The 25,471-nt window shown below is 40.8% G+C and overlaps 1 protein-coding gene across 7 annotated transcripts; it reads right to left on the bottom strand.

Annotated features, from left to right (window-relative positions):
- Window positions 1–772: 772 nt before the first annotated feature.
- tex2l (testis expressed 2, like) lies at window positions 773–24,917 on the bottom strand. 7 transcript variants are annotated; one of them, XM_039774485.1, is made up of 13 exons: window positions 24,757–24,917; window positions 24,494–24,624; window positions 15,348–16,557; window positions 8,635–8,835; window positions 8,235–8,544; window positions 7,721–7,980; window positions 3,963–4,112; window positions 3,419–3,518; window positions 2,869–3,001; window positions 2,101–2,238; window positions 1,808–2,020; window positions 1,391–1,511; window positions 773–1,217 (listed from the first exon to the last, which is right to left on the bottom strand). In XM_039774485.1, exons 3-13 carry the CDS (start codon window positions 16,533–16,535, stop codon window positions 1,086–1,088), a joined length of 2,946 nt encoding a protein of 981 aa, XP_039630419.1. In that variant the 5' UTR covers window positions 16,536–16,557; window positions 24,494–24,624; window positions 24,757–24,917; the 3' UTR covers window positions 773–1,085. The 7 variants fall into 7 exon arrangements, with proteins under 7 accessions (XP_039630419.1, XP_039630418.1, XP_039630416.1 ...); XM_039774484.1 differs by having other exon boundaries at window positions 24,494–24,917; XM_039774482.1 differs by lacking the exon at window positions 24,494–24,624.
- Between the last annotated feature and the right edge of the window lie 554 nt (window positions 24,918–25,471).

The raw sequence follows: 25,471 nt of genomic DNA, 5'->3' as shown, positions 1-25,471 counted from the left end.
AATTTCCTTTGAGAAGTAATAATTAAGAGGGTCAAAGGAAACAGGATTTTTATAGCCACACTAGTCTAAATGCCACACAGAAAGGTGTCCGGAGGAGAACTGCATGGACACAAAGAAGACTCAAAGGCTAAAATCATTGTCCAAGAACTGGCAGAGGTCAAATTCTCAAGAAAATTAGACTGAAAAAAAATCGTCAAACAAAGCCAGAAACAAAAAGCTGAAATTGTAGGCCAGAAATATATCACCAAATCCTAATACTAATTTGCTTTAATTGTTACTATCTCTTAACAAAGTCATTTGTTTTTACTACGAATATGAAAGCTTGGATGCCAAAAGCTGTGCATTGCCATCTTATAAATGTGGGGAATGATGACACATTATATCATGTGACCTCTGTGTCACATAACCAGCAATTGGCATAGTGGCTATATATAATATGGCAGCAGTCACTTAAGAATTGTCGTAAAATGTCAGCATCAACCAAATAACAAATAAAAATGGAGTCACCCAAATAATCATAAAAAATGTAAACCACAAAACTAAATGTAAATTGTCTAAAAATTAAGCAGACTGCTTTCCAACACCAAACATAACAAACATTTAGTTTTCTTTAGTGAATCAACTGGCAAGCTGAACATGACGAAGTGGCTCAAGTTTTAGTCCAGCTGACCCATGTTGTATTCAACAAACTATTTCATCTCGCACATGCAGAGTGTGCCAGTCTTCAGTGGATATTATGCCTTAAAGGTTGAATGCGACTCAGAAGCCTCAGTGTAATAAAAATATTGTGGGCATTTATATTCTTGAGACAAGAACAAAAGCAAGCAAAGTGACTAGCTGTGTCACAGGATAAGTCAGTAGTGAAGGAACCACTCTCACAGTTTGTCTCCTCTTTAGTCTCTGCCATAGTCCTGAGCAAGAACATGTCCACATGCATATGTGCCGTTTTGGAACTGGATCATTACTGTCCAACCAGCAGCCAAATCTCCCCAACAGCTTATACAGAGTGACCAGTTTAGTTGCCCTTGCCCAGTTAGTTTCGCTAGACAGAAGATTTGAACATGTCTCCCATGTTTGCATATACATCACTTGGCTGTGGACTCTCTGTCATCCTCTGCTGTTCCTTGGAAGTCCTCAGGTAGTTGGTCCAAATACTCCAGGCTAGAGCACATGATGGGAAGATGCAAGTCATCCATGTTTGGCATGACAAAGACTTTCTGAAAATAAGCAGGGAAGACCATCAGCTGTGTTTCCCAATTGGTTTCAGTTTTGACCATCAAAAGTTATGAAACAATACATTTTGCCCTCTGGACTACCTAAATGATGTACCATTTGAAGGCCCTATTATCTGTCACACGTTTCAAGCTGAGATACAGTCATGCTTACCAACCTGGAGTTCCTGCTGCAATTTATTTTCAATCCACTCAGTCACATGAGTGAAGGTCACCTCTCTCTCCCCCAGCTTTGGCCTCACCTTCAGTTCGAGCCGTGGAGGAATCCGGAAACTGTACCTGAGACAAAGAAAGAGAGAAAATCAGCTGCATGAGAGCCCTGGGTTGAGGTTTGTGTTACATACCTGTCTATAGACAGACGCATGTAAAAAACTACTAAGTAGTCTAGTAGAGAGTAGGACTTCAGTGATCTTCAAATTTCTACTCCATATTATGTGTGATAATCTAGGTCCATAAGGTTGAGCTGAATGGCCTTTTTTTGTCAAAAGTATTTGAATGATCATGACACAAGGTCTTCTTGTGGGTTGCATGATCTAGGAGAGTAACTGATTCAAACAGGTTTACCAGGTACCTACCAGATACGGTCAGTGGGTGGCGGTGGAATGTTGATAGTGAGCATTCCTGACAGCTCTTGCACCTCTACCACCAGCAGCAGTGGCATATTGGACACTTCCTCAAACTTCTTTTTGATGAACTCATTCTCAGTGGCTCTTTGGAAGTACTTTGATTTGGCAATTTTGTCCACAAAGCGGAGGATCCTCCGGCCAGTACGGGTTCCACTACCATGGCTTTAAAACATGGAAGAGATCTCACTTTGTGGTGCCTTACCCAGCCCTGGGTAATCACCACTGTTTTTGCCCACCCTTACCCATCAGTGCCAGTAGGAGCTATTTTCTCTCCTTGGTTTCCATGAAGCTCAGTGGGTAAGACTTCCTCATCCTCTGAAGACCCAGCACTTGAGGACTCTTCATCACTATCTGCGAGGAGAATGGTGCGACCCTTTGACCTGGGAGATGCAAGGAATATAAAGGTAGGTGTGGTACGTTTTGGTGTCTCAGCATTACATGGTGTCACTAGCACACAGATGTTAGACTAAGCTAGATTTGCACTTCTAATTTTGTGGTGGATCATCACTCTGGCAGCTCTGTATCGTTTGAGGTCTTGGGAGAGTTTCTTAAATCTTTTTCCTGTGTTATTTGGTTTTGATCCCATTTTTACAACAAAGGATTTTCTAACTTTAGACATAATGGCCATCACTAAACATACAATGGTTGTCTGCATCTAGATTAGCACCTGAACCACAAACTTCAGTGCATTTTTCAGGTTAGCCAGAAGATCAAAAAGGTGGGATCTCTTTAGATGCACCAGACCAAGTGTCCAATCCAGAGTTCTTATTAAGGCTCAAAGAACAAATCAGGGCATCCATGTCTGCAATACCAGTTATGTTACAAGCCTACTCGCCTTATCCAAGTCTCAATAGCCCAACCTAACAAACCCACCTTTGACACACATTCCAAGTCTTTAGAGGAGGATTTCAGAAATCTTAAAACGGCACAGAGTAGCATCGGACATTCTAGATAGAAATTGGGTTTTGTGGACAGAAACCATAAATGGCCAAAAGAACTAAATGATGTACCTCTCCTGCCCCAGCTCTAGCTCCTGGCTGCTGTCCCAAGTGGACTCCTTCCCAAGTTTGCACAAGTTCATTTTAGTTTCCAGAGTCATTTGCAGTGATCCAGTGTAGGTTACTTCCAGATCCACCCACAAACCTGTAAAACACCAAGGTGCAGTGTTAAAAGGCCATACAGAACTGGTTGTCCTTTCTCCACAGTAAACCTGAATAAACTGAGCATAATTAGTCAGCTGACAACTAATCACATTGACCTTGGCTTTGAGAGAACAGATGGTCCCCAGCGTCTCATTTTGTCAAACGTGGAACCCCAAGGATTATAGGACAACCGTTCTCACGTGGGAGACCTGTCCTGCCATCCATCACTTGGTCATATTCAACTCTTGTTTGTCATGTTCTGAATTTCTGGACTTGAACCCTGTGTATACAGTCCCACCTGCAATCCCATGCCAGTTGGTGGCAATTGCATTCTCACTGTTCTTCAGCTTTCTATCTTTACAGCACCCCAACATGCTTGGCCTGAGCAATTTAAGGAGCCACCCCTTGTAAATTCTACCTCTGCTGTTCATGGATGGCCGAGAAGCACTCAGAATATGTGGCACAGCTGTTCCCAAGTCGAGATCTGTCAAGGTAAGTTCATTCATGAAATAAGGGAGCTGCAGGGTGAAAAAGAGAGTGATTAAAAGTGAATTACTTTAAATGTCCACAAGAAAGTGTCACAAAACATATGGGGCCACCTCATCTAACTAGAGAACTTGTCAGACTTGTAGGTCTATATCTAACTAGGACCTCTTTATCTGGTGAGTATTCATTTATAGCTGGGAGCCACTTGTAACAATACAGTGCTATTCTGTACCTGGCGGTGCCATGTCTTATTTGTGTGACACAAATTAGACAAATACATGGAATCCATTTGATATGGATATATGTATATGGAGAAATATGTGATCCACTTATAGGACCCTTGTGAGGAAAGCTCTTGTCTAGGTGGAAGAGAACGCCTTAAATGAACTAATTGTTTGTTTGTAGACAGATGTGCCCCCTCCATATACCTAAATTATTTCTGTACTTGTGACATCAAGGAGATTTATTCTGCTCACCCGGATTTTGCTGAGCTTCTTCTGGATTTTGTGAGCCACTTGGTCAGCCCAGTACTTCTCCCTCAAAAAATCCCAGAATATTCGGCCTAGGAGAGCATTTATCCAGGAGTGCTGTGCCTCACCGGTGCCTGCTGGCACTGCTGATAAGAACTGAAGAAAAGGAAGAAACAGCACATTGTGATGACCTACTTGCTTGTTATTTTTGGGATTTAATTACTGCATTCCCATAGGCATGAGCCCAAGGGACAGAATCTTTAGTGTTATTTTTTTTTTCTCATCTCTGACAAATCTCTGCTTTCAATAAGTCACCCTTGAAAACTGACTTGAAAACTTACTGTTCCCTCAGTGTGCTTCTGCCTGCCAGAACTTCACCAAGAGGGTGGAGAACGTGACTGTCTGGGTCAAGCTGTTCATGTGGGCACAGCTTCACTATGGTTAGTAGTGGGCTCCTTTCACGCAGGCTAACACCTTTTAAGTTCCCCTAAACTATGACTGTAGAATGCACTGTCTATATGAGCACAGCCTTACCCTTCTAAGTCAGAGGCTCTAACAGAACCCACAGCCATTGATGAACATCACCACAGCATGTTCTAGTCTGTTCAATTTTTATGGAGCTGGAGAGAGGTGATGTGCGTTGATTGCACATGCAAGTATGAGTTTCATTCTACTCTGTACATGTCACAATATCATAGCTACCACAACTATTGTGCATAGTCCACTACCTAAACATGTAATGTGTGGTTTTAAGGAAATGGCCATGTTGTGTCATCCTCCCAAATCCTGGGTTCATGCTACTGGGGAAATGTTTAGATGCTATTCCATTTTGTAAGTGATGAATCAGGGCCTCTGCTAACAGTGTCACGTGTGAAATGGAAGCCAAACCTGGATGGGATGTATACTCACTCATATTGGTGTTCATTAAAAGTTTCTTTCAGGATCAAGTGCCACTTAATATTTCTTTTGAGTTTTATTTTTATGTTAACATTTTTACATTCCTGGCACCATTATTTTTGAAGTGCTGCTACTATGTTAGGAGCATAGCAACTATAATGTAAGTGTGTGTGTATGTAATCATAAATAGTGATGTCCTGGATGCCATCTTCTATTTAAATTCCTTATTTATGAATTTTTCTATACAGGTAGTGTCATCTTTAGTTATAAAAACTGAAGAGAAATCTGCCAATGTGCCTGCATAGTACTTAATATATTAATCTAAGACACTTTAAATAAGATAATTAAAATACATAAATCTAATATGTTATGATGGGGCATCACTTTGAATTATTCTTACTCTCCTCATGATGCTTTTCAGGTAGGTCATCCTTAATCAGGTTTGTTTGCCACAGAACCTGAAACTCTGAGGTACGTTTACTTTTGATGACATTTTGAGAATAAATTTTTCATGTCTCATCTGTTTGCAGAGGCTGATGTTTTGTTATATCAGGAGCATATAACGTGTGATGTCATTGCTGCAACAGTATAATGGTCAGCATCATGCTCATGCTGGTGGCCCAAGATTGTGGATTCTATCAGCAAATTTCTTGTATGCTTTCTGTCCCTCGATTTTTTTTTTTCCCCCTCTTGTAATTTAACGAAAATTTAACTAAGTGTTTTGATAACTTGGCATGGTTGATCTCCCAGCACCAATTTCTGGCTTGTTTTCTGTCCATGTCACATCTCCTGGTCCAGTTGTATTGACTCAAAAGGAAACACTTAGAATTTGTAATAAAAATGGACCAGAATGATTTGGGAGGCTGCTGTGCATGTGGTTCCAAGATGGTCTGCGCCATGCCACTAATTTGAATCTTTCATTTTCCCCTTTTCTTATTCCTTTTTCTCCATTGGGGTTTGCTGTATCTGTCTAGTCTCGCTGTTCTACATGGACATCTGTAAATTTTAATCCTTTATGGGCCTCTTTTTACAGGGCAATTTTGGGAGGGTCGGTGGGCAGTTGTTGCCGTTTGTGGTTAAAACATGTCTTTTTGTGGTTACTAAATATTGTTCTGCTAATTGAACTTAATATAATAAATGAAAAAGATCAAGAGATTGATCTCTTGATGTCCAAATTCAAGCTGAGGTCAGTACCAAAACTAAAACTGATCAGCTGTCAAGTTCAAAACACGCACCAACCATTATGCTGATCATAACACCTGCATTAACTGTCTTCTGTGTTTTCTACCTTTGGCAAGATATAAAGATTGTGTTTGTGTATGGGCTCGCTAAATCAAGGTAATCTAATGATAGTATAACCTGCGTGTCTATAAGATGTTAAAGAAAATCCACCTAGATCACATGAAGATCATGCAAGTTTCACAGAGAGTATACCTGTGCTAAGATATCCAGATACCTGTAAATGTAGGGTATCGGAGCTAACTGCTGTGCCCCAGTGCCAACCTAGCACCTAAACAGACCATTTTTATTATTGGAATAATTCATACAGCAGTCATTCTGGTGAATTTGTTTAAAAAAATTGTGCATCAATTATGAATCTGCTTTACCCAGGTTAGGGTAACTGAAGAGCAAAGTACAAGACAGGAGTCAACTCCTGGATGGAGTACCAGGCGACAATCCATTGGTGACAATTTAGTGTCACCAACTGACCTATCAAGACTGCACTGTGTTAGTGTTGTTACCCGCCAATGTAGTATCTTATGCTCTAGTCCTGAGCCTTGTCAGTGTCTTTGTGAAGTTTTTCCCCAGGCACTCCAGTTTCCTTCCCATGTCCTAAAGATCTGTGTGCCTTGGAAATGACTGACAATTCTAAATTAATGGAGTGTAGGTGTGCATGACTGGCACCTGTGATAGACTGGCAGGCTACCCAGGGTTTGCTCCTGCTTTATGCATGATGCTGATGTGATTGGCTCCAACTTCTTGTGGCCCTGAATGAAATGAAGCAGAGCTGAGAATTTGACTTCACTCAATCTACCACACACATTTTTGGGACATGGAAGGAAAACATATCCAGACAGGGAGTGACCTGGGAGAAAATTGAAGTTAACTATGGAGCCACTATACAACTGTGCTACCCTTGCAAATAATCAGAGTTTCATTTCTGAGTATGATTTATAAGAAAAAATTCCCCCCAGTGGAATGATTAATATTGTAATTGGGTTAAATCTTGTCAGACCTTTTTGTGTGGTGTCTTGAGAGCTGTGGTCAATTAAATCATTTGTGTGTTTTCAAACTGGTTCGATCCAGCCCAGGGTCAAAAGTCATCTGTATTCAAAAATCTGATGCCCATTTTAAACATTAATGCCCTGAATGTAATCCTCCGTGTACATTTAATATTAAAGAAAGCAGGCAATGCTTCTTTGAGTTGATTAAAATCAACAAGGCATTATTGTCTGTGCTTCTGAATAGGAAACTTTCAAATTGCTGGGATAGGTAAGTGACTTTGATTGCTGTTAATGCCATTTCTGAGCATAGGGGAGCCACACATGAAGCAGACATGTTTCATCTAGCAAAACACTATCCAAAATATTGTTAAGCTTAAGATGAAAAAACAGCATTTAAACCTCCAAAAACATCTCTTCTGCATCCCTGATTGGTTATAACTAATGAATTATTTAGAAGGATGTTTCCATTTAAAGTGCTGAGTTGCTTAGAATGGCAAACCTCACATACTGCTATGCTGTAATTTGATCTTTCCTTGTCCAAATAGTTTTATTTTTCTGTGCCTTAATTTTTAGTGTTACCTCATCACTGATCTGTGACTACCCTCCAGGTATGCTTTTGACTAGCGGTACTTCTGAGCTCACCAGACCCCCTCCAGGCACCTTTCTCTTGGCCGTTGGGCTGCCAGCAGCACTATGACATGGGCTCAGCAGAGGACTTGAAAGCTCCCCTTGGATGAAATGGGCCATGTAGGTGTGGTAGTCAAGCAGGATCTTCTTCCGGACACCACCTGCTAGGTCTCTGGCCCGGCACAGTGAGGGAATGTCCTCAGTGCTGCCCCGGCTAGATCCACCACTGCAAATCAATGAAGCTGAAGGGCTGGAGCAACGATTCAGAGGAATAGCTAAAAAAGAGATGGGAGAGTTGGGTCAGAAGAATGAAGAGATAAGAAATTCAACATCAAACTTTCAGGACCACAGGAGTTATTTATAACATCTGAAATAGTACTGTGGCACCCCCCATCAATCCCTAGTATTTCTATTGTAATTTACATCATTTTTGGAGCAATTGATATATCTGGAATTCTCAGGGTACTTGAGACTCTGGAGCCCTGCATTGCATTTTCATGGCTTAACCTGCTCTGTCTGCAACCCTTACCACATTTGGACCCACACCTCACAGGACTTCCTTTGTCATCTGCAAGCATCTGGGAGGCAAAGATGAGCTGCTGGAACCACTCCTCCTTATCCCGTGCTGTCCGCCCAAAGAGGTAGAGCACATTGTCTGGAGGATTGGCTGTAGGTATCGGGGCCTTCCTACTTGGCTCTTGAGGGATGGGGAGCTCATCAGAATCCTCATCAGGTGGGCTGCAAGGCCCAGACTCAGCAGGTTTGGCCAACAGGATGCAGATTGGATACTTTTTGTTCCATGTCCTCTTATGGGCCAGACCTGGAGGGACAAGGAAGACCTGCAAGAAAAAAGGATCCACTGACCTACACAGTAGGGTAAACCCGATGCCTTACTAATGTTAAAATTGAAAGCCACGCCATTTACTTGCCTTGCTTTCTGCCAGCTGGACCATACGATGGCTGACCAAGGGCACATCTGGAGGAAGATCATCATAAGTTACACTTCGGGGGATGTTGTATTTGGGATATGACAGCCTCAGGGTGGATCCCTCAAGTCTGGCATACACTGAGTGCATGAGTGATGGGTGGTAGAATTCAGGATCGTAGGTATACATCTCATTGAGCCAACCCTAAAATATAAATGTGCATTTATTAAGTCAGGTCCTGCTAACACCACCAGTTGAAATGTTCAATTTTAGTGGAGAAAATGGTCCAAAACTAAAGAGATGAGGGAATCATTGAGTGGTGAACACAGTGCAGGAGGCTGAGACTAAAGTAAAATGTGATTACATAAAAGAAAAAACTGGCGTCCAGAATATGCATCAGTTCTCTGCAGCCAGGAAATAGAACAAATAATTGGTCTAATTTAAATAATACAGCATTCAGTCAAAAAACGTAACCATCTTATTGATCTAGGCAAGGGGTTCCCAAGTTCAGTCCTGGGGTACCACTGTAGCTGGAAATTTTCACTCGAACCAATTTCACAAATAATGGTTCCGTTTTGCTTCAAAATGATCTTATTATTTAATTAGTCTTTTTCTTCTCTTATTTTGCATTTAGAAATATGTGCTAGTACACTTACATATAAACATAATTCACAAATGTTATTTTTTTGCCATTATCTTTAAATATTACTCTTTTTGGGCGGCATGGTGGCGCAGTGGTAGTGCTGCTGCCTCTCAGTTAGGAGACCCGGGTTGGCTTCCCGGGTCCTCCCTGCGTGGAGTTTGCATGTTCTCCCCATGTCTGCATGGGTTTCCTCCCACAGTCCAAAGACATGCAGGTTAGGTGCATTGGGGATCCTAAATTGTCCCTAGTGTGTACTTGGTGTGTGGGTCTGCGCCCTGCAGTGGGCTGGCGACCTGCCTGGGGTTTGTTTCCTGCCTTGTGCCCTGTGTTGGCTGGGATTGGCTCCAGAAGAACCCCGTGACCCAGTAGTTAGGATATAGCGGGTTGGATAATAGATGGATGGATGTTACTCTATTTTTAACAATATTTTTAAATCACTTTTTCCTGAGGCATTCACTCCTTTATTGGTGATGAGCAGTACAGGGACAGGTGCAAATGATACTGAATACTAATGCGAAGCAGCTACTTCTGTATAAAAACATTTGTGAGCTAATTAATAAGAAAAGGTTTAAATGACCAGAACGTAATAAAGAGCATAATCTTAACCCGTTAATGGCAGGTGTTCAACCCAACCACCTTCTGCTTTTAACTGAACTCCTGTCTTTATTAATTATGATATTTTCCAATTTCTGCCTTTTTGGTGTTAATCCAGAAATATCAGAATGGCTTTACTACATGTTTACAGGAATTGAGCAAGTATGTGTGTGATGTTAATTATTTTTAATTTTCTTGCTTTTTAAAGTGGTCCTAAGTACTGAACTTGAAGACCTCTTAGTTATGCCTTTTCTTACTATCATAGTGAAATGTTTATTAAAACTGGCACAATAGTACATGTGTTTCGATCACATCGTGCATTTAGGAACCTCTTTTTACTGGATGTGCTAGCCTTTAGGTGCCTCTTTCATCGAGTGTCTTGTTGCCTTTGTTCCCTGGACATTCTAGTACTTACACCCCTCTTTCTATGTGCTTCATGTTACTTTTGCTCATCAGACATGCAGCCCTCTTGTGGACACCGGACATTTTTTCAATTTGTATACAAAGATTAGCACGCAAATGAATATAACGTTGAAGTAGCGGTTCTGCTTTAACATTCAGTGTCATTTGCACCTGCGTCTGCACTGCTTATCAATATTGTCAGTATTTGGATACGATTAAGGGAGTAAACTCCACAGGAAAAGGCAAATTAAAAAGAATATGGTAAAAGAAAGCTAACGTGAAGATATGGCAAAAATGCAAACATACTAGCACAAATTTCTAAATACAAATAAGAGATGAAAAAGGCTTAATTAAACAATTAGATCACTTAGAAGTAAGACTGACCCATTTATTTGTGAAACTGATTGCATTGAAAACCCATAGCCACAGTGGTACCCCAGGGCAGATCTTGGGAACAACTGGTTTAGACAATGGAAGAACATTCATTAACCCCAACAACAGTGAGCACAAGGCCATCACAGCACATAAGCAAACCAGGCAAATACGTTAATCTAACACGCTGTACAATACAATCGTGAAAACAATTGGCAAGTCACTGTTTCATATTTTTCAACTGAGAAAACATGATAATGAAACTTTTCCTAGGAGAGTTCATGAATCTTTTTCTGAAATGCAAAGTTGCCATTTATTTCCATGTATGAATCATATCGATGGAGTCCATCAAATATCTCCATAGGCTGCAGCACCCCTTACTGGAGGACAGTGTAACTGAAGTTTGTGATTGATAATGCCAGATTGATGATTAAAAGGACTGAACTGTGATTTAAAAGAATTGACAATTTGTAGTTATGAAAACTGCATGGTGATCAGCAAAAGCAGGGCTGACTCTGCTAGTTTGGTGAACAAGGTGGTCATACAGGGCGATAAAATTTTGGGGAGGGGGATGGCAGCATTTTTTAAATAATACAGACCCTCACTTACACTCAGATTCAATTCAACACAACTGTCCATCTCCTATTAACTCTTATTATATTTTTATATCACTTTCACATACCAGTGATGTGTGGTCTTAAAGTCTAATGATCTACGTGTGCCATTCACAGGTGGTTTTTCAAATCTCAGGATGCATCGTACTCGGCTTCCCAGAGGCTCTCTTTACACCAAATGTCATGCAAACTCCATGCAGGGAGCACCCAGGACGTGAACCGCAGTCTTCCAATTACTGAATATCATTTGTAGTCTCTACTATTTTCATCTTCTTCCTTATATTTCTACTATTTTCCAATGATTTGCTGGAAAAATCTCCTTCTGGGAGCAAATGTGATGAACTGAAGAAATGATCAAATTCTACTTTGGGATTTGCAACATTTTATATTTATGATTTTCTATTTTTTGTTCTCTCCATTATAATTGTTGTCATATTTTAACTTTAAAAATGTATACAACAGAAATAAGTGGTTAGTGAGAAGTCCGTTTGCAGAATTTACTTGTGACTTTTGCTACTGCCATTTTGGAGCTTCTGTTCCTCAAGTTAATTACATAGAGAAAAGCCAACCAAAATGACACCTTTTATTGGCTAACTAAAAAGATTACAATATGCAAGCTTTCGAGTCAACTCCGGCCCCTTCTTCAGGCAAGATGTGACAGACTTTTGTCACTGTCCTGCTCCACTGACAGGCTGAGGAGATCGTTCCTCCCCCACACTATGCGACTCTTCAATTCCACCCGGGGGAGTAAATGCGAGCATTAATTTTATTTTAATTCTTTTCATTTTTATTACTATTTAATTTAATATTGTTTCTTTGTATCAGTATACTGCTGCTGGATTATGTGAATTTCCCCTTGGGATTAATAAAGTATCTATCTATCTATCCTAGTATTCAAATTAATAACAAAAATCACTGCATTATTTAATAATGTGTTTAATTCAATTTAAATGTATTGCATCTGATTTGTTACTTGAAAGTCTTGCATAGTTTGTCATTTAATTTTAGTTTGCAGCTTGTCAATTCGGCTTTATGACATTTGTGTTATTACAATTCCATCTGACATTTAAACAATGGCTTACTCGATTTTCATTTATTCTATTATTAACATCAGTTATTTCAGATGACTGAAAATCATGTAGTTGTATACAGTGGTCAATAAACAGACAGAACTTATTGTATACTTGAACCCTGGGTAGAAAAATATGACAAAAAATGGTCTCACAAATCATAGTTTACAAATTACATTTTTAGAATGTCCTTTACCAGTATTATTTCCAAACATACACTTCCAAATCTTTGTTCCCCTTGTGAAGGCAGCAGAATCTGATTGGAAGGGTGAACTGTCAGCTTTGTCTGTCACATTTTGTTTCCCTTGCTTTTGACACCTACAGCAGCAAAATGTGAGGAGGCAGCAAAAAATGGCTGAACACAGGCAGAGTCATGCGGAGAAATCCGACATCAAAAGAGCTAGTGCACAGCATGGAAAGAGAGCACGTATACAGTACATGCATATGTTTAACAATTAAGGTATAAAATCCCTTGGCCTTGGTGTGTGGCTCTTGGCAAGTAACCTGGCATGGATTGGGAAGTGGAGATGGAGAGTGAAAAACCCCACATGAGCAGGGAGAGACTCCAGATCAGGGTTACCAGGTACTGCAGTCGAAATCCCTCCATCAACAAGCCAATTTCCCCCCATTTGGGGAATTGCTTCCCATTCTGCAAAATGAAATCTTAGGTACTGTTCAGTAATTTAGCAGGTTAAATAACTAGCTCAGGCTACAGATATACAAAATGTTTTAAATTATTCAAATCCAAAGCTGAATGTGCATTAACTTAATTTCACCTGCAAAAGGATGGCATGTTTTTGCACTACATGGAGGATATTCACTTTTGTATCCAAAACAGGTTAAAATATCAGATGGTCATTATGAAAACTCAGTGAATGCATTCTTAATGATATTAAAGTTTAATCAACTTATAACTCATAATATTCTGTGTTTTTAATATAAACTGTTTCGTTTTACAATTGAACGACTCGGGATATTTATTTCAAAATATAGTTTGCAATCAAAATTTCATTTACAAGCCAGACATTTTTAGAAAAGCAAAGGTAGTTATTTAAATAATGAAGACACTGTCTATAAACTCTTGTTAAGTACTCCATTTACTGTTGTTGTCATTGTTGCTTGTTGAGGGAGTTGTTATCACATGCCGTAACTGTTGTATTGAACTATACTCAAGAGATTCGATTTTAATATTGTGAACCCAAGACTACGCAATCCCTGAGGGGAACTCTGCAATTTATTAATACAGTTAAAAATAATTCAGTCCCAGACCAGTACGTCCCCAAACCAAAATGACCATCGAGATGAGAAGGCGGAGCAGAGGCACGTGGCTGTTGCAGTATGTCTGCAGTACTACTGGATGAGGCTGTCATCGAGCATTTAGAGATGAGGTAAATGTGGACTATATAGAATGAAACTTACACAGGAGTGTAATTCACATTTTAAAATCCCTCTCATTTGATATTTTTGCAAACCCCCATATTTCCCCAGTGGCCCTGATTTTCACCCCCTGGCTTGGTGGTAACTCAGCTCCCAATGAGCGCAGGCGCAGAAGAGCCAGGTGGAGTTGGAGAGAGAAGCGCAGTCTCGCGGGGGCGCCCATTGGGACAAAGCGGTTGCTTTAAAACGCGGCAAACCAAGCGTGGTGTGCCAGATTCGGGCGGGCGCTGTATTAAAAAATAATAACAACAACGCTGACAGAGTACTTCGCCATTTCTCGACATCTTCATTTTAATGGCAAATGTTAGTAGTGAATAGTGAGCGTTCGACGTTGTCTTCACTGTTTATTGGGATAGAATTTGGACGGAATGTTTCGACCGAAATATAACCCCTCTGCTAATTTTCCGACAGGTAGCTTTTTTCCTTCAGGTTTTCCCCCACAAAGCCAAAGAGGCGCATGTAGGTATTTGTCAATGATAAACAGTATGCATTTGGGTTTGTGCGAGCTGTCCTGCGATGGCCTGTGTTCTTCCTTGAATCTGATGCCTCGCTTATTATATTCGTTTTTTTAAATTAGTCTTACATTATTTACACTTACATGAGGTAATGAATTTCGCCTTTCATTAGACTGGCACTCCAACGTGCTTGTGTGAAGTACAACGCAAGTATTGGCTTATTCCGTTATAAGCTATTGATTCGTTTGGCGTGGCGTGCCTTATATGACGGGGATCGCACGCTTAAGCCCCTCGGTAAGTAAAACGCTAAGTGGCGTCATTTACTGACTTCCTGGCGGGAGCAGCAGCTTCTACCTTATGGCGTCTTCTCTGGCTTCAAACAGCCACACTCTGCACGTCGACTCAGGCGCGCCGAGTGCGTAGATACTTCATTGTGTTCGGGAGTTTGTTTGAACAAATACGACTGTCGTCTTCCTCCGTGCAGTGAAGCCATTTCAAGAAGTGCACTCTGTCCAAATCCGAACTGACTTCATTTTGACTGAAGCTGTTGTTTCTCTTCACTCTTCTAGACCTGAACTCGGTCGAGGTATGCAATGAACCCAATATTTTTGTATCATTTATGACTTTTTATTTCCGAATTTTTAACAATATTATTTTGATAGAGCATACCAGCTCACTGTACCATGGGGTCGGTTAATTTAAAAAAAGGCATTGGAACGTTGAATTAATGCAGTAAAGACACCTCACACAGTGAACTAAACACAGGTTTGCCTGCTCTCTCATTCTGTGCACAGACTGCTTGGGAAACATTGGTCCAGTGTTTCTGACATCTAATTTTTCCCTAACACTATTGCACCTTCCCAGCTTGGAGGCCTTTTCCTTAAAACATTACTGAGACTGTCAGTCCTTGAGTGTAATTATGTCCAGGTGACTCTCACGGTCTGTGAAATACAAGCACTTTGGGATGGGAGTCGTAGCACAAGGTGTTATATAAAATAATGATTGTGTGATTAGGTGTCTGATTGTGAATGCTGACACAGGCATGCATTCAGTGTAGTAAAAGGTGGATAGCTATAAGGCACTCCAGAGGCATTTAAGTGGTGGGCCAACAGGAATTACAAGAACCTACCTTCAGAACATCAGGATCCTGCAAGGGACTTTCATGTAGTGAACATTCTGGGGTGGATGGCAAATTTCTGTTAGCTGAGCTCCTAGGTACCATCAGGAAGATAACAGACAAACCCAGCAAGAAGCCGGTCACCAGTCCAAAGAAAAGGCCGGAGGCGTAGGGTGGCACTGGCAAGACAAGATAGCCATATGTTAGTAGAGCGATGTAAAACAGCAGTCTGGTGGGTACAGACTTGTGGGTGTTCAGGGGGACCTTGCTTGAAATCTCTGACATTATCCTGGCATTTTCCAATACAGGCTCAATTTCCACCACCTGGAGAACATCTCCATATGTGCAAATCTCATAGTGGCTGCTGCTGTCCGAGGAGGAGCTTTGCTTGCCTTGGCATTTTTTCTTGGGGATTGCTGGCACCTCGTATGTAGGCAGCCGGTCACATGCCAGTTCTACCCCGTGAGCTCCAGTCTTTGCGGAGCCAGCACTGTTGGCTCGAGGCCGGAAGGTGCCAGAGGTCTCATCACCAATGATCTTGCTCAGCCGGCTCAGGGGTTCCTGCATGGCTTCAGAGAGTTTCCTCCTGGTATCCTCCAGTCTGGCCTCTACTTCAGGGACCTTAAAGAATGGCCCTCTGCTTTCTGATGGCGAAATGCTGGGTGAAGGGGGTGCTGTTCTGGAGTCACCATTTCGTGCCTTGGGTTGGGTGAGCTGCTTCCACAGGTGTAGATTGAGCCTTGAGTCGGACTTGGATTGGGTGACCTCTGGCTCGTGACGGGAGATCTCTGTCGAAATGGACTTGACAAGGCTCAAAAGGGGTCGTGCTTTCAGTGTGGAGGAGGCATCCCGCGACTCAATCTCTGTAGACAGAGATTTTACCAGGTTCACCGTAGGCTTAGAACCACAAGGGCTGTATGTCTCACTCAGGGAGGCTTGGCTTCTGGGTGGCAGGCACTGCGAGATGGAGGTAAGAGATGTTACATCGTGGAGCTCCTCAGGATTTTTTCCTTCCAAAGAACAGGCTGTATCTTTATGAGGGAGTGACATCTGTTCCTCCAGCTGTACCCACTCATTCTCATTCTTGGCTGTGGTTAGCTGGATGACAATGCCACGCTGTATGGTGTCATGGGTTGAAGGTGAACTGGCCTCGCATTGAGACTGGAAGCCGTGGTGAGGCACTGAAGTTGGCTCTGTCATGGCTGGAGAAGAAACGCAGCTTCTGTGGGGAAAGAATTTAAAATATACCAGGTAATTTAAATAGGGACATTAGCCTACATAGTGGTGGGGTGGCAATGTAAATGTACATTCACACTGACAACCCACCCACCATGTTGACTGGCAGAACTTGAACAAACACTCTTAAAGTAGTGAAACAAAATCAGTCAATAATATCACCTGTGTATTTTGAGATCCTTCCTAACCAATGCACGGATGTCACAGAACTGAGGCCTGGATAGGATGGTGGTGGTGAAAAGACACACAATGGGACAATTCCGAGATTCTAACCAAAGTTAAGTGGGAGGCAATCAGAGAAAAACCTATGTAAGATTCACAGCAGACCAGGAACCGAATCAAGATTTCAGATACTTTCTGTACAGCAGCAACAGTACTAACCACTCCACTAATCTCAATTACTGAATTTAAAAATTGTGTTTAAAATTAAAAAAAAAAAAAAAAAAAAAAAGCCTTTACAGTGGATAGCATTGCTGCCTCACAGGACTTGGGATCCCACTTTGTGTGCCTTCAGTACAGAGTTGCATGTTCTCGGTGTGTTGCTGTGGACAGTCTGTAGGCTCATGTACCTGCTGAACTTCCCATTGTTAGGTTGAATGACCTTGGGTGGAACAACCTGCAATTAACAAGCTTCTTAACAAGGGCTGGTTACACCGTGCACTTGATGCAAACTCGTAACTCTGGAATGGATTAAGTGGATTCAAAATGGATGGATAATAATTATAAATTTGCTTGCATTAATTAAATTTAATTTACATTTATTAAATAATACATAAAATGTATTATTTTATTAAATGAGGGATGAGTGGGGATTCAGTCATCGCATTATAAGTCATGTATGAGGGTGTACAGTAAAAACAATATTAATGTTAACTGTGTATGAGATTTAATAATGGAAGCATCTATGCAAACATGATCAAATCTGCCTAATCCAGTTGAGGGCCAGGCCTAGACCAGTCTAGTCTAGCCTACAGTCTAGTGCCAGACAGGACCTGAACCCTGAACAGAGTGCCATATGTCATTGGACACAATTTGTATTATATTATATAGCTACAAGAATGTCCCTTTGTTGGTATAATGCACACAGGGACTGGGGAGGGTGGTACAGTGGGTACGCAGTTAGATACTGCCCAAGAATTCCACACGTTTAACATAAAATGTAATAAACTAGGTCAAAACCCTGTTTTGCAATTACTAAATGAGGATGTGGCCTAAAATGTGTGCTTAATCAGAGACCCTTAATCGCAGGTATTTTCTCTTATTCTAACATGTCTCTCATCAAAATGAAGCCCTGCAATTATATCTTCTATAAAAGTAACTTCAAAATAAAAGTTGCTACAGTTTTCTTTCATATGAAAATTTCCTTTCAAAATAAAACATGTAGATTCTATTTTCCATCTAGCCCTGCAAGCATGTCCTCCAAATTGCAGGGAAAATTTGGGGGTTAGTGGTAGGACTGGATGTCGAACCACTGTAAAAAAAATCTCACACTATTCCAGTGTGGTGCTGAGGTGTCACCCATTGCACAGTTGCACTCGGATCCCAATTTGGGTGGTTTGTCATGTGGTGGTTGTGGCAACACGCTATAATCAGTGCATACTACCAACCTCTGTCTCTCTCTTTCTCTCTTTTCCATAATAGTTCCCCTCAAAATAAAAGAATAGTAATTCTCATTTAAGTAAGATTTCACATTAAAATAAAAGTATTATTATTCCACTTTCTTTAATGTGGTTTGGCCCTCTCGAGGGCTGTTTCTTGTCCTGTTCTCTGTGCTGCTGGCATAGGTGTCATCCCCCTATGACCCAGAATTAGACTGAACATTTTTGAGAATGATTGTCAGTATTTATGGTTGTTGTCTTATAGCAGAATGAGTCCAAATATCTACCTGATTACTGTCTGTGTGGAGGTGGCTCCTACATGGCTGGACTAGAAGTGTGACTTCTGCAAGCACAGACTAAAACATGGGAATGTTACCCGAGTGCTAAGGAAAGGTGGTGGAGATAATTGCAACTGTCCAAAAAGAACCAGCCCAGTTCACTGGCATGACATAAACAAAGACTTTCAAAGTAGAAACAGGGTTGTTCCCTACCTTTATAATAACGCTTTCCATGTAGGTTGCAGCTACCTTAGACCTAAGCTGGATTAAGTGTGTTTGAAAAGGATGAAAATGTTCCCCTTCTCTTGTCTTCAGCTTATCTCTTCTATAATTTTTTTTTCTATCCAGCCACCCATTATCAGACCTGCCTAATTCAGTTAAGGTTTGCAGGGGTCAAAGCCTTTTCTGGCCAGACTGGGTGCAAGAGTCTTGAACAACATGCCAATTTTTCTTTAAAACTGATTTTTATATTTTTCTGCTTTCTAGAATTTTCCCATCAAAAGACTTCAGGATTCCATTTTAAAATTGGCGTAGTGTCATTTTTTACAGCATTTAACAGTTTAGCCGCTATCTGTTGTCTAGAAATTTCCATTAAAGTAAATGTTATGTAAGTACCTTCCATAATATTTATTAGGCATTCTATAATTGTACTTTCTTTAGTCTCAATCTTTTCCCCTTTTCCTGTCCTGCCCATTCCTGCTAGGATGGGAAATATCAGCCCTGGATGGGACGCCAGTTAATTGTACAGCATGCTCGCTCACACACACTCATACAGCTGCAAATGAATCTAACATCCACATATTCAGGGTATGGGTTGAAGTATAAGCAAACAGAGAAAACTCATATGGTCATGTGGAGAGCATGCAAACCCCACCAAGACTCTGACTGAACCAATGTCTCTGGAGCTGTGAGGCACCATTGATGCCCTTGTCTGTAGTAATACTCCATCCATACAGGAGCTGAGACTTAGGCCAAAGGCAGACAGGCAGGTACCAGCTCTGTGTGGTGTACCAGTCTATCACTGGGCATGCTCCAGTGCAGTCGGTCTAATTGAAAAGACATAACATTATTACAAGTCTGCTTTTTGTAACATTTTCTTTTAAAATGAAAATATAACACTTATTTGTTGCACACAAGTTTATTTCAAAATTCGAAAAGAATTCCTGATGTAATTCTTTCACTGTAACATCATGCAATTCTAATTTCTAAAAGAGTTTCTTTCAAAAGTGTTTTTTTTTGTTTTAAATTCTGTGGTATTTAACATTGTTTCTATACGTGTGCATGATGTTTCCAGGATAGTCTGCACCTTGCAGAGCTTACTTTTTTAAATTAAAATTAGTATAAATCAACCTTGCATAATACAGGGTGAGCCAAAAAGAAGTACCACATTTCAAATGTCTATTCTACAAAAACGCAACAAAACAAAAGAAGCATGTTTGCATGATGAACATCTAGGAGACTGCAAAATCAATGCCCTTTCAGCTTGGATGTTTTCAGGCATTCGTACAGTCCAAGGACGGCCTGGAGATTTTCTGTTCAATGTTGTACCCATCTCTGTAAATTTAGCCACCCACTGAAGAATTGTTTTCCTGATTTGGGACGTCACCATTAGGAGGAATGCTGAAGTGCATTCGGAAGGTGCGTTGCATAGTGATGATGGATTAGTTGTTTTTGAAGAACGCCTCGACAGCAAAAGCATGGTGTGCACCGGACCAAGGCATGTTACCGACTGAAAACTACAAGGGATCGCCTATCAAAGGACCCCCCACCCCAAACCAATTGACTGCCTCTACCTCATGCAATGACTGTGAGAAATTTTGGCTCACCCTGTATATTCTTTTAAAGTAAAAGGATGTTTATTTGCACTGTAACACATTTTTCCATGAAAGCTTCAAGTTAACATGGTGCCCTTAATAATGTTAAGCAGTAGTGAAATTACTTTCTTACATTCTCTTTAACTTATCTAAAATGTTGACATTAAGTAATCTTGTCAGGTTTATAATAAAATGTGACTTTGTTTTCTTGATTGTTAACATTCAACAAAACAAACAGCAATAGCACACATTTGCATCTCTAGGTACTCTGCATTAAACCAGTGTTCATGGTGGTCAGGAGAGGCTTTGTCCCTCCATGATTCTGAATTGGATTAAGCTGAACATATAAAGTTATATTTCTTTGTATTGCGTAGAATAAATAAGACAAGCTCTGTTTCTTTGGAAAGTACATTTGGTGTTACGTGACCACAAGCCTCCCCTAAAAATGTAACACATTATAATATAAATGCGATAAAATTCCACCAGTCCACCTGGACTACATTTATGGTGGACTCATCAGTGGTCATTTTAGAAAATGTGAAATAGTTTAAATTCATCAGGTGACTAACTAGTTATTCTCAGAGATATCAGTCAACATTAGAAGTGTCACGTGTAGATCAAATTACAAACTACATATAAGTGGCTCAGGACCAATAATTCATTTAAATATACAAATATTTAGTATTAAAAACAAGATGAATCCCAATACTTATTGGTAAGAATTTATGCAGACATTCTAAACATTTATACTAATTAAATCAGATGACCATAATAAGCTCAAATGTTACATGTGCTCCACATGAATAACATCACTCTAAACAATCAAAGATCAGGTAACTGAAGTATGTCTGACATTTTCTGTTAAGGGCACCATAAGATATGGCCAATAGACTCTCCTTTAGATAAGTTTGTCAGCTTCACGCCACATATAACAAGTTTCAGACTAAATTATATTTTGGCAAAACATATTTTTAGTGTATTATAAATATGACAAATGACACTGCTGGCTTGTGAACCATGTGACTCAGGTTGCACTTGTGTCTACAGTTCTGTTAAAATGTGTATCTTTTGGTGAAGGACAGTCAGATCCATAAGTAGTTGGACAGTAACACAATTTTTATAACTTTGGCTCAGTATGTCACCACAGTGGATTTGAAACGAAGCAATCATTATACGATTGAAGTGTAGACTTTCAGCTTTAATTCAAGGGGTTTAACAAAAGTATTGTATAGCTGTTTAGAAAAGACACGTTTTTATACAAGGCCCCCTTATTTTCAGGGGACCAAAAGTATTTGGATAAACTAACATGATCATAAATATAATGATTATTTTCAATTCTTGGTTGAAAATCCTTTACAGTCAAAGACTGCCTGAAGTCTGAAGCCATGGCCATCTCCAAGTGCTGGCTTTCCACACTGGTGATACTTTGCCAGGCCTTTACTGCAGCTGTCTTCAGCAAGTGAAATGCATGTCCAATTGGATTGAGGTCATTTGAATGACTTGGCCTTTGAAGAATATTCCACTACTTTGCTTTGAAAAGCACTTGGTTTACTGTCACAGTGTGTTTTGGCTCATTGTCCATCTGTCCTATGAAGTGTCGTCCTGTCACTTTTGCAGCATTTGGCTGAATCTGATGCAGATAGTATAGCCCAGTATACTTCAGAATTTATCCTGTTACTTCTTCCAGCAGTCATATCATCAATAAACAGTGGTGAATGACTTCCATTCACAGGCATGCATGATCATGTCATAAAACTGCCTCCACCATGTTTCAAAGTATTCATCAGATCATGAGCCATTTCTTCTCTTCTCCATACTCTTCTCTTTCCAACAATCTGGTATATATTGATCTTACTTTCCTTTGTCCAAAGAAAATTGTTCCAGAACCAGACAGGATTTTACAAAATGTTTTCTGGCAAAGTCTAATCTGTCATTCCTATTGTTTGCACTTTGTGGTAAAACGTCTGTCTTTACTTTCATGAAGTGTTCTCTTGATTAGCAAAGGATTGGTCTAACTCCTGGAGTCTGCCTAAATATTGTGAAGGGGTTCTTTTTCACCAAACACAGAATTCTGCAGTCATCCAGCACAGTTGTCTTCTGTGGTTTTCCAGACCGTCTGTTTTTCCTGATTTCAAAAGTGTGTTCCTTCTTTTTTGAGAATGTATCAGATGATTGATTTGACCGCTCATTGTGTTTCTACTATCTCTCTAAAGGGTTTATTTTGTTTTCTCAGCCTAATGATGGACTGTTTTTACTTGCATGAACATCTCTTTGGACCTCATATTGAGAGTTCACAGTGAACTCTCTGCTTAATATTTAATGAAATAATTAGGGAACTGCTCCCACCTGGCTATGGAACAGCTTGTCAATCAATCAAATGTCCATATACTTACATTTACTTACTTGGCTGACACCTTTATCCTAGGCAACTTGCAACATTTATGATACAATTGGTTACATTTCTTTTTGTTTTCCAGTTGGAGCCCAGGCAGGTCAAGTGACTTGCTCATGGTCACACAGTGTCAGTAGCAAAATTGGAACCCACATCCTCGGTGTTTGAAGTCCAAAGCCTTAACCACTACACCCCACTGCCAGCTTTTGAGCCCCTGGAAATAGGTGGGCTACGCAGTAAAATGGTTGTCATTCCTGAACAGCTCATATGCTATTTTTGGTAAAATCTTTGAATTAAAACTGAAAGTCTACACTTCAATCACACAATAATTGATTTATTTCAAATCCATTGTGGTGGCATACAGAGCCAAAATTATGAAAATTGTGTCATTGTCCAAATACTTATGGACCTGACAATAATTTGAGTGAAATTTAAAAGACATTTTTTTTTTAAAAAAAGGTACAAGAAAACAATATATTTGCTGCACTTATGGAGAATGGCTACCTATCTGCCTTATAATGGAAAAATAATAAAAGAAAAAGAAGCTTGACAGAATCATCCAACCTCTCTTATATATTTTTTATTTTTTTGATTTGATATACTTTGTTAATTCCTGGGTGGAATTGTCTATTCACATGATCTTTAGAGGCCAGAGTGTAGGGTCAGCCATTGGACAGCATCCCCTGGAGCAATTTTGAGGTAAAGGGGCTTGCTCAAGGGCCCAACAGAGTAGTATCCTTTCTAGCAGGAGCAGGATTTGAACTGGCAACCTTTCATATACCAGTGCAGATCCTGAGCCACCACTCCACCTTTATTTTTTGTTATCTTCCTTCCTTCCTTAAGTCAACTGGGAAGCCAGTACTTTACCAGGAGACATTTGCAGCCAATGATGACTGCAGTGCATCCCTAATGGCCAAGTTGTGGTCCAAGCCTGATCTGTCTTGTATTTGCAGCTATATGGCCATCCAGACTTCATTCAGGACCCTATAGTGGTCTAGGTTGTGCTTGTCCTGAGATTGGCTTTCAGTTTAATGGTTTTACCAGCAAACAAGAAATTAATTTTTGTCAAGTGTCACCAATGGTGGACTATCAAAACTGAGGTAACAAAATCATTTTCCGATCTCTGTGAGCGACTTTGGCTGAGTAATTACACATTCTCTCTCACCTGCATGTGCACACTGTCATGCTAACATTCAGTGCACTCTCATACACACTCCTGGAGTGACACAAAGAGGTGTATATTCATGTGCAGGGGTATAAACCCATCTCCACAAAGGTATTCATCGACACACCCTCTATAAATCAGAAAAATAACGGAAGTGACATTTATAGAAAAATGAAATAGCATGTAATAATGCATACACTTTAACAAAGGATTTTTCAGGTTCTGATCTGTGCTGTGATCAGGACCAGGCTTTCATGAAGAGTGCATTTAAAAAAAATAAAAACTTTTACTGTTCTTGAACTTAAACATAAATAATGTTCTCCTCCCATACAAAAGACACAAGCAGGCACTCCTAGATGTAAATTAATGTCCTCACACACATACAAGTGGGCACTATTTCACATGGTAACCCATGCAGTACACTGGCATGCACAGGTGCACACCACATTCTTAAGACATTGTGAGTAAACATACAAAGTCGCACTTTGCACACAAGTCCATCTGTGCTTACACCTACACAAACAAGTGCTCACTCATAAATGCCATTGCTCGCGTTGTCTGTCACACATGGCGCAGTCACAAGCAAGTGAACAAACAGAAGGTAACACACTCTCCAGTTCTCACATGTTTACACGGTTTCACTTTATGCCAGGCACTTTTGCCCCTCACTCCTACCTGTACACCTATCTGGTCAGCTCACACCTCTCCTCCTACTTTTCTGAACTGAGTAATTCCCTGGCTTGAGAGCCCGAATAGAACATCATCAGAGGACCATCCTGTCACTCCTTGTGTCCTCAGGTGTCTTCCTGTCCCACATCAAGAAGAAAAGAAGGGAGAAGTGATGGTTTTGTCAGGAGGCTAATGTCCGCATGCTTCAACTTCTGGCCTCTCAACAGCCATGCAGAGGCTCGATCGCAGATTTCCTCCGCTATCCTTACCGGCGTGTGAGTTGCATTCAGCTGCTCGGTTCGTCTGTTCGGATTTGTTCACCGGGGGGTCAGGAAGGAAGCTACTGCGCCGCCCCCAGTACTCGGACAGGAAAAACTGTGTCGATCGTTTGCGCTCCGAACTCCCATAGTCTGCCGCTCCAGTGTCACCAGCTGGCAATAGCAGCTCTGCCCCCGCGAATCCCCCCGCCCTTCATTCCGCACGCCCCCTCCAGTCAAGAGCGACTCGGCGCTCACTGCAGATGCTCCGGACGCACGAGACTCCAATCTGATTATTTCAGTCCCCGGTGGTCGCCCGTTGGTCAGTCGGCTTATCTGCTTTGCGGCACACATCACAAGCTGATCCAGATTAAACGAGCCTCTTCTGCAAGCAGGACAATCTGATAATGAGGGCGAACAGCGGCCACACAAACCTCCCAAAGACCCGCACACACCGTCCTTGATGCTCTGCTTTTGGCCGCCGGAGCTGTCCAGTGTTGCTTTAGTCGGTGCTTTGTGTCTGTCAAATGTCCTGGCCTTAAATTGCGCGGTTTCCGCCAAATGTTGCGTTAGATTCAATTCAGTCATCCTACCAAGGACCCCCATCAAGGGGGGCATTAAGACATTATTTGCCCTCGCCGAGTTACGAGAACTCCACTTTATTCAGTAATCGGTGCTAAGTAGAAATCTGCTCTAAAAAAATAAGACAGAAGATTCAGTGGGCGTC

The sequence above is a fragment of the Polypterus senegalus genome, chromosome 13, assembly GCF_016835505.1.
Source record: "Polypterus senegalus isolate Bchr_013 chromosome 13, ASM1683550v1, whole genome shotgun sequence".
Classification (NCBI taxonomy): domain Eukaryota; kingdom Metazoa; phylum Chordata; class Cladistia; order Polypteriformes; family Polypteridae; genus Polypterus; species Polypterus senegalus.
Note: the sequence above shows the minus strand (reverse complement) of the source record. Positions and strands in the feature narration are given on the sequence as shown.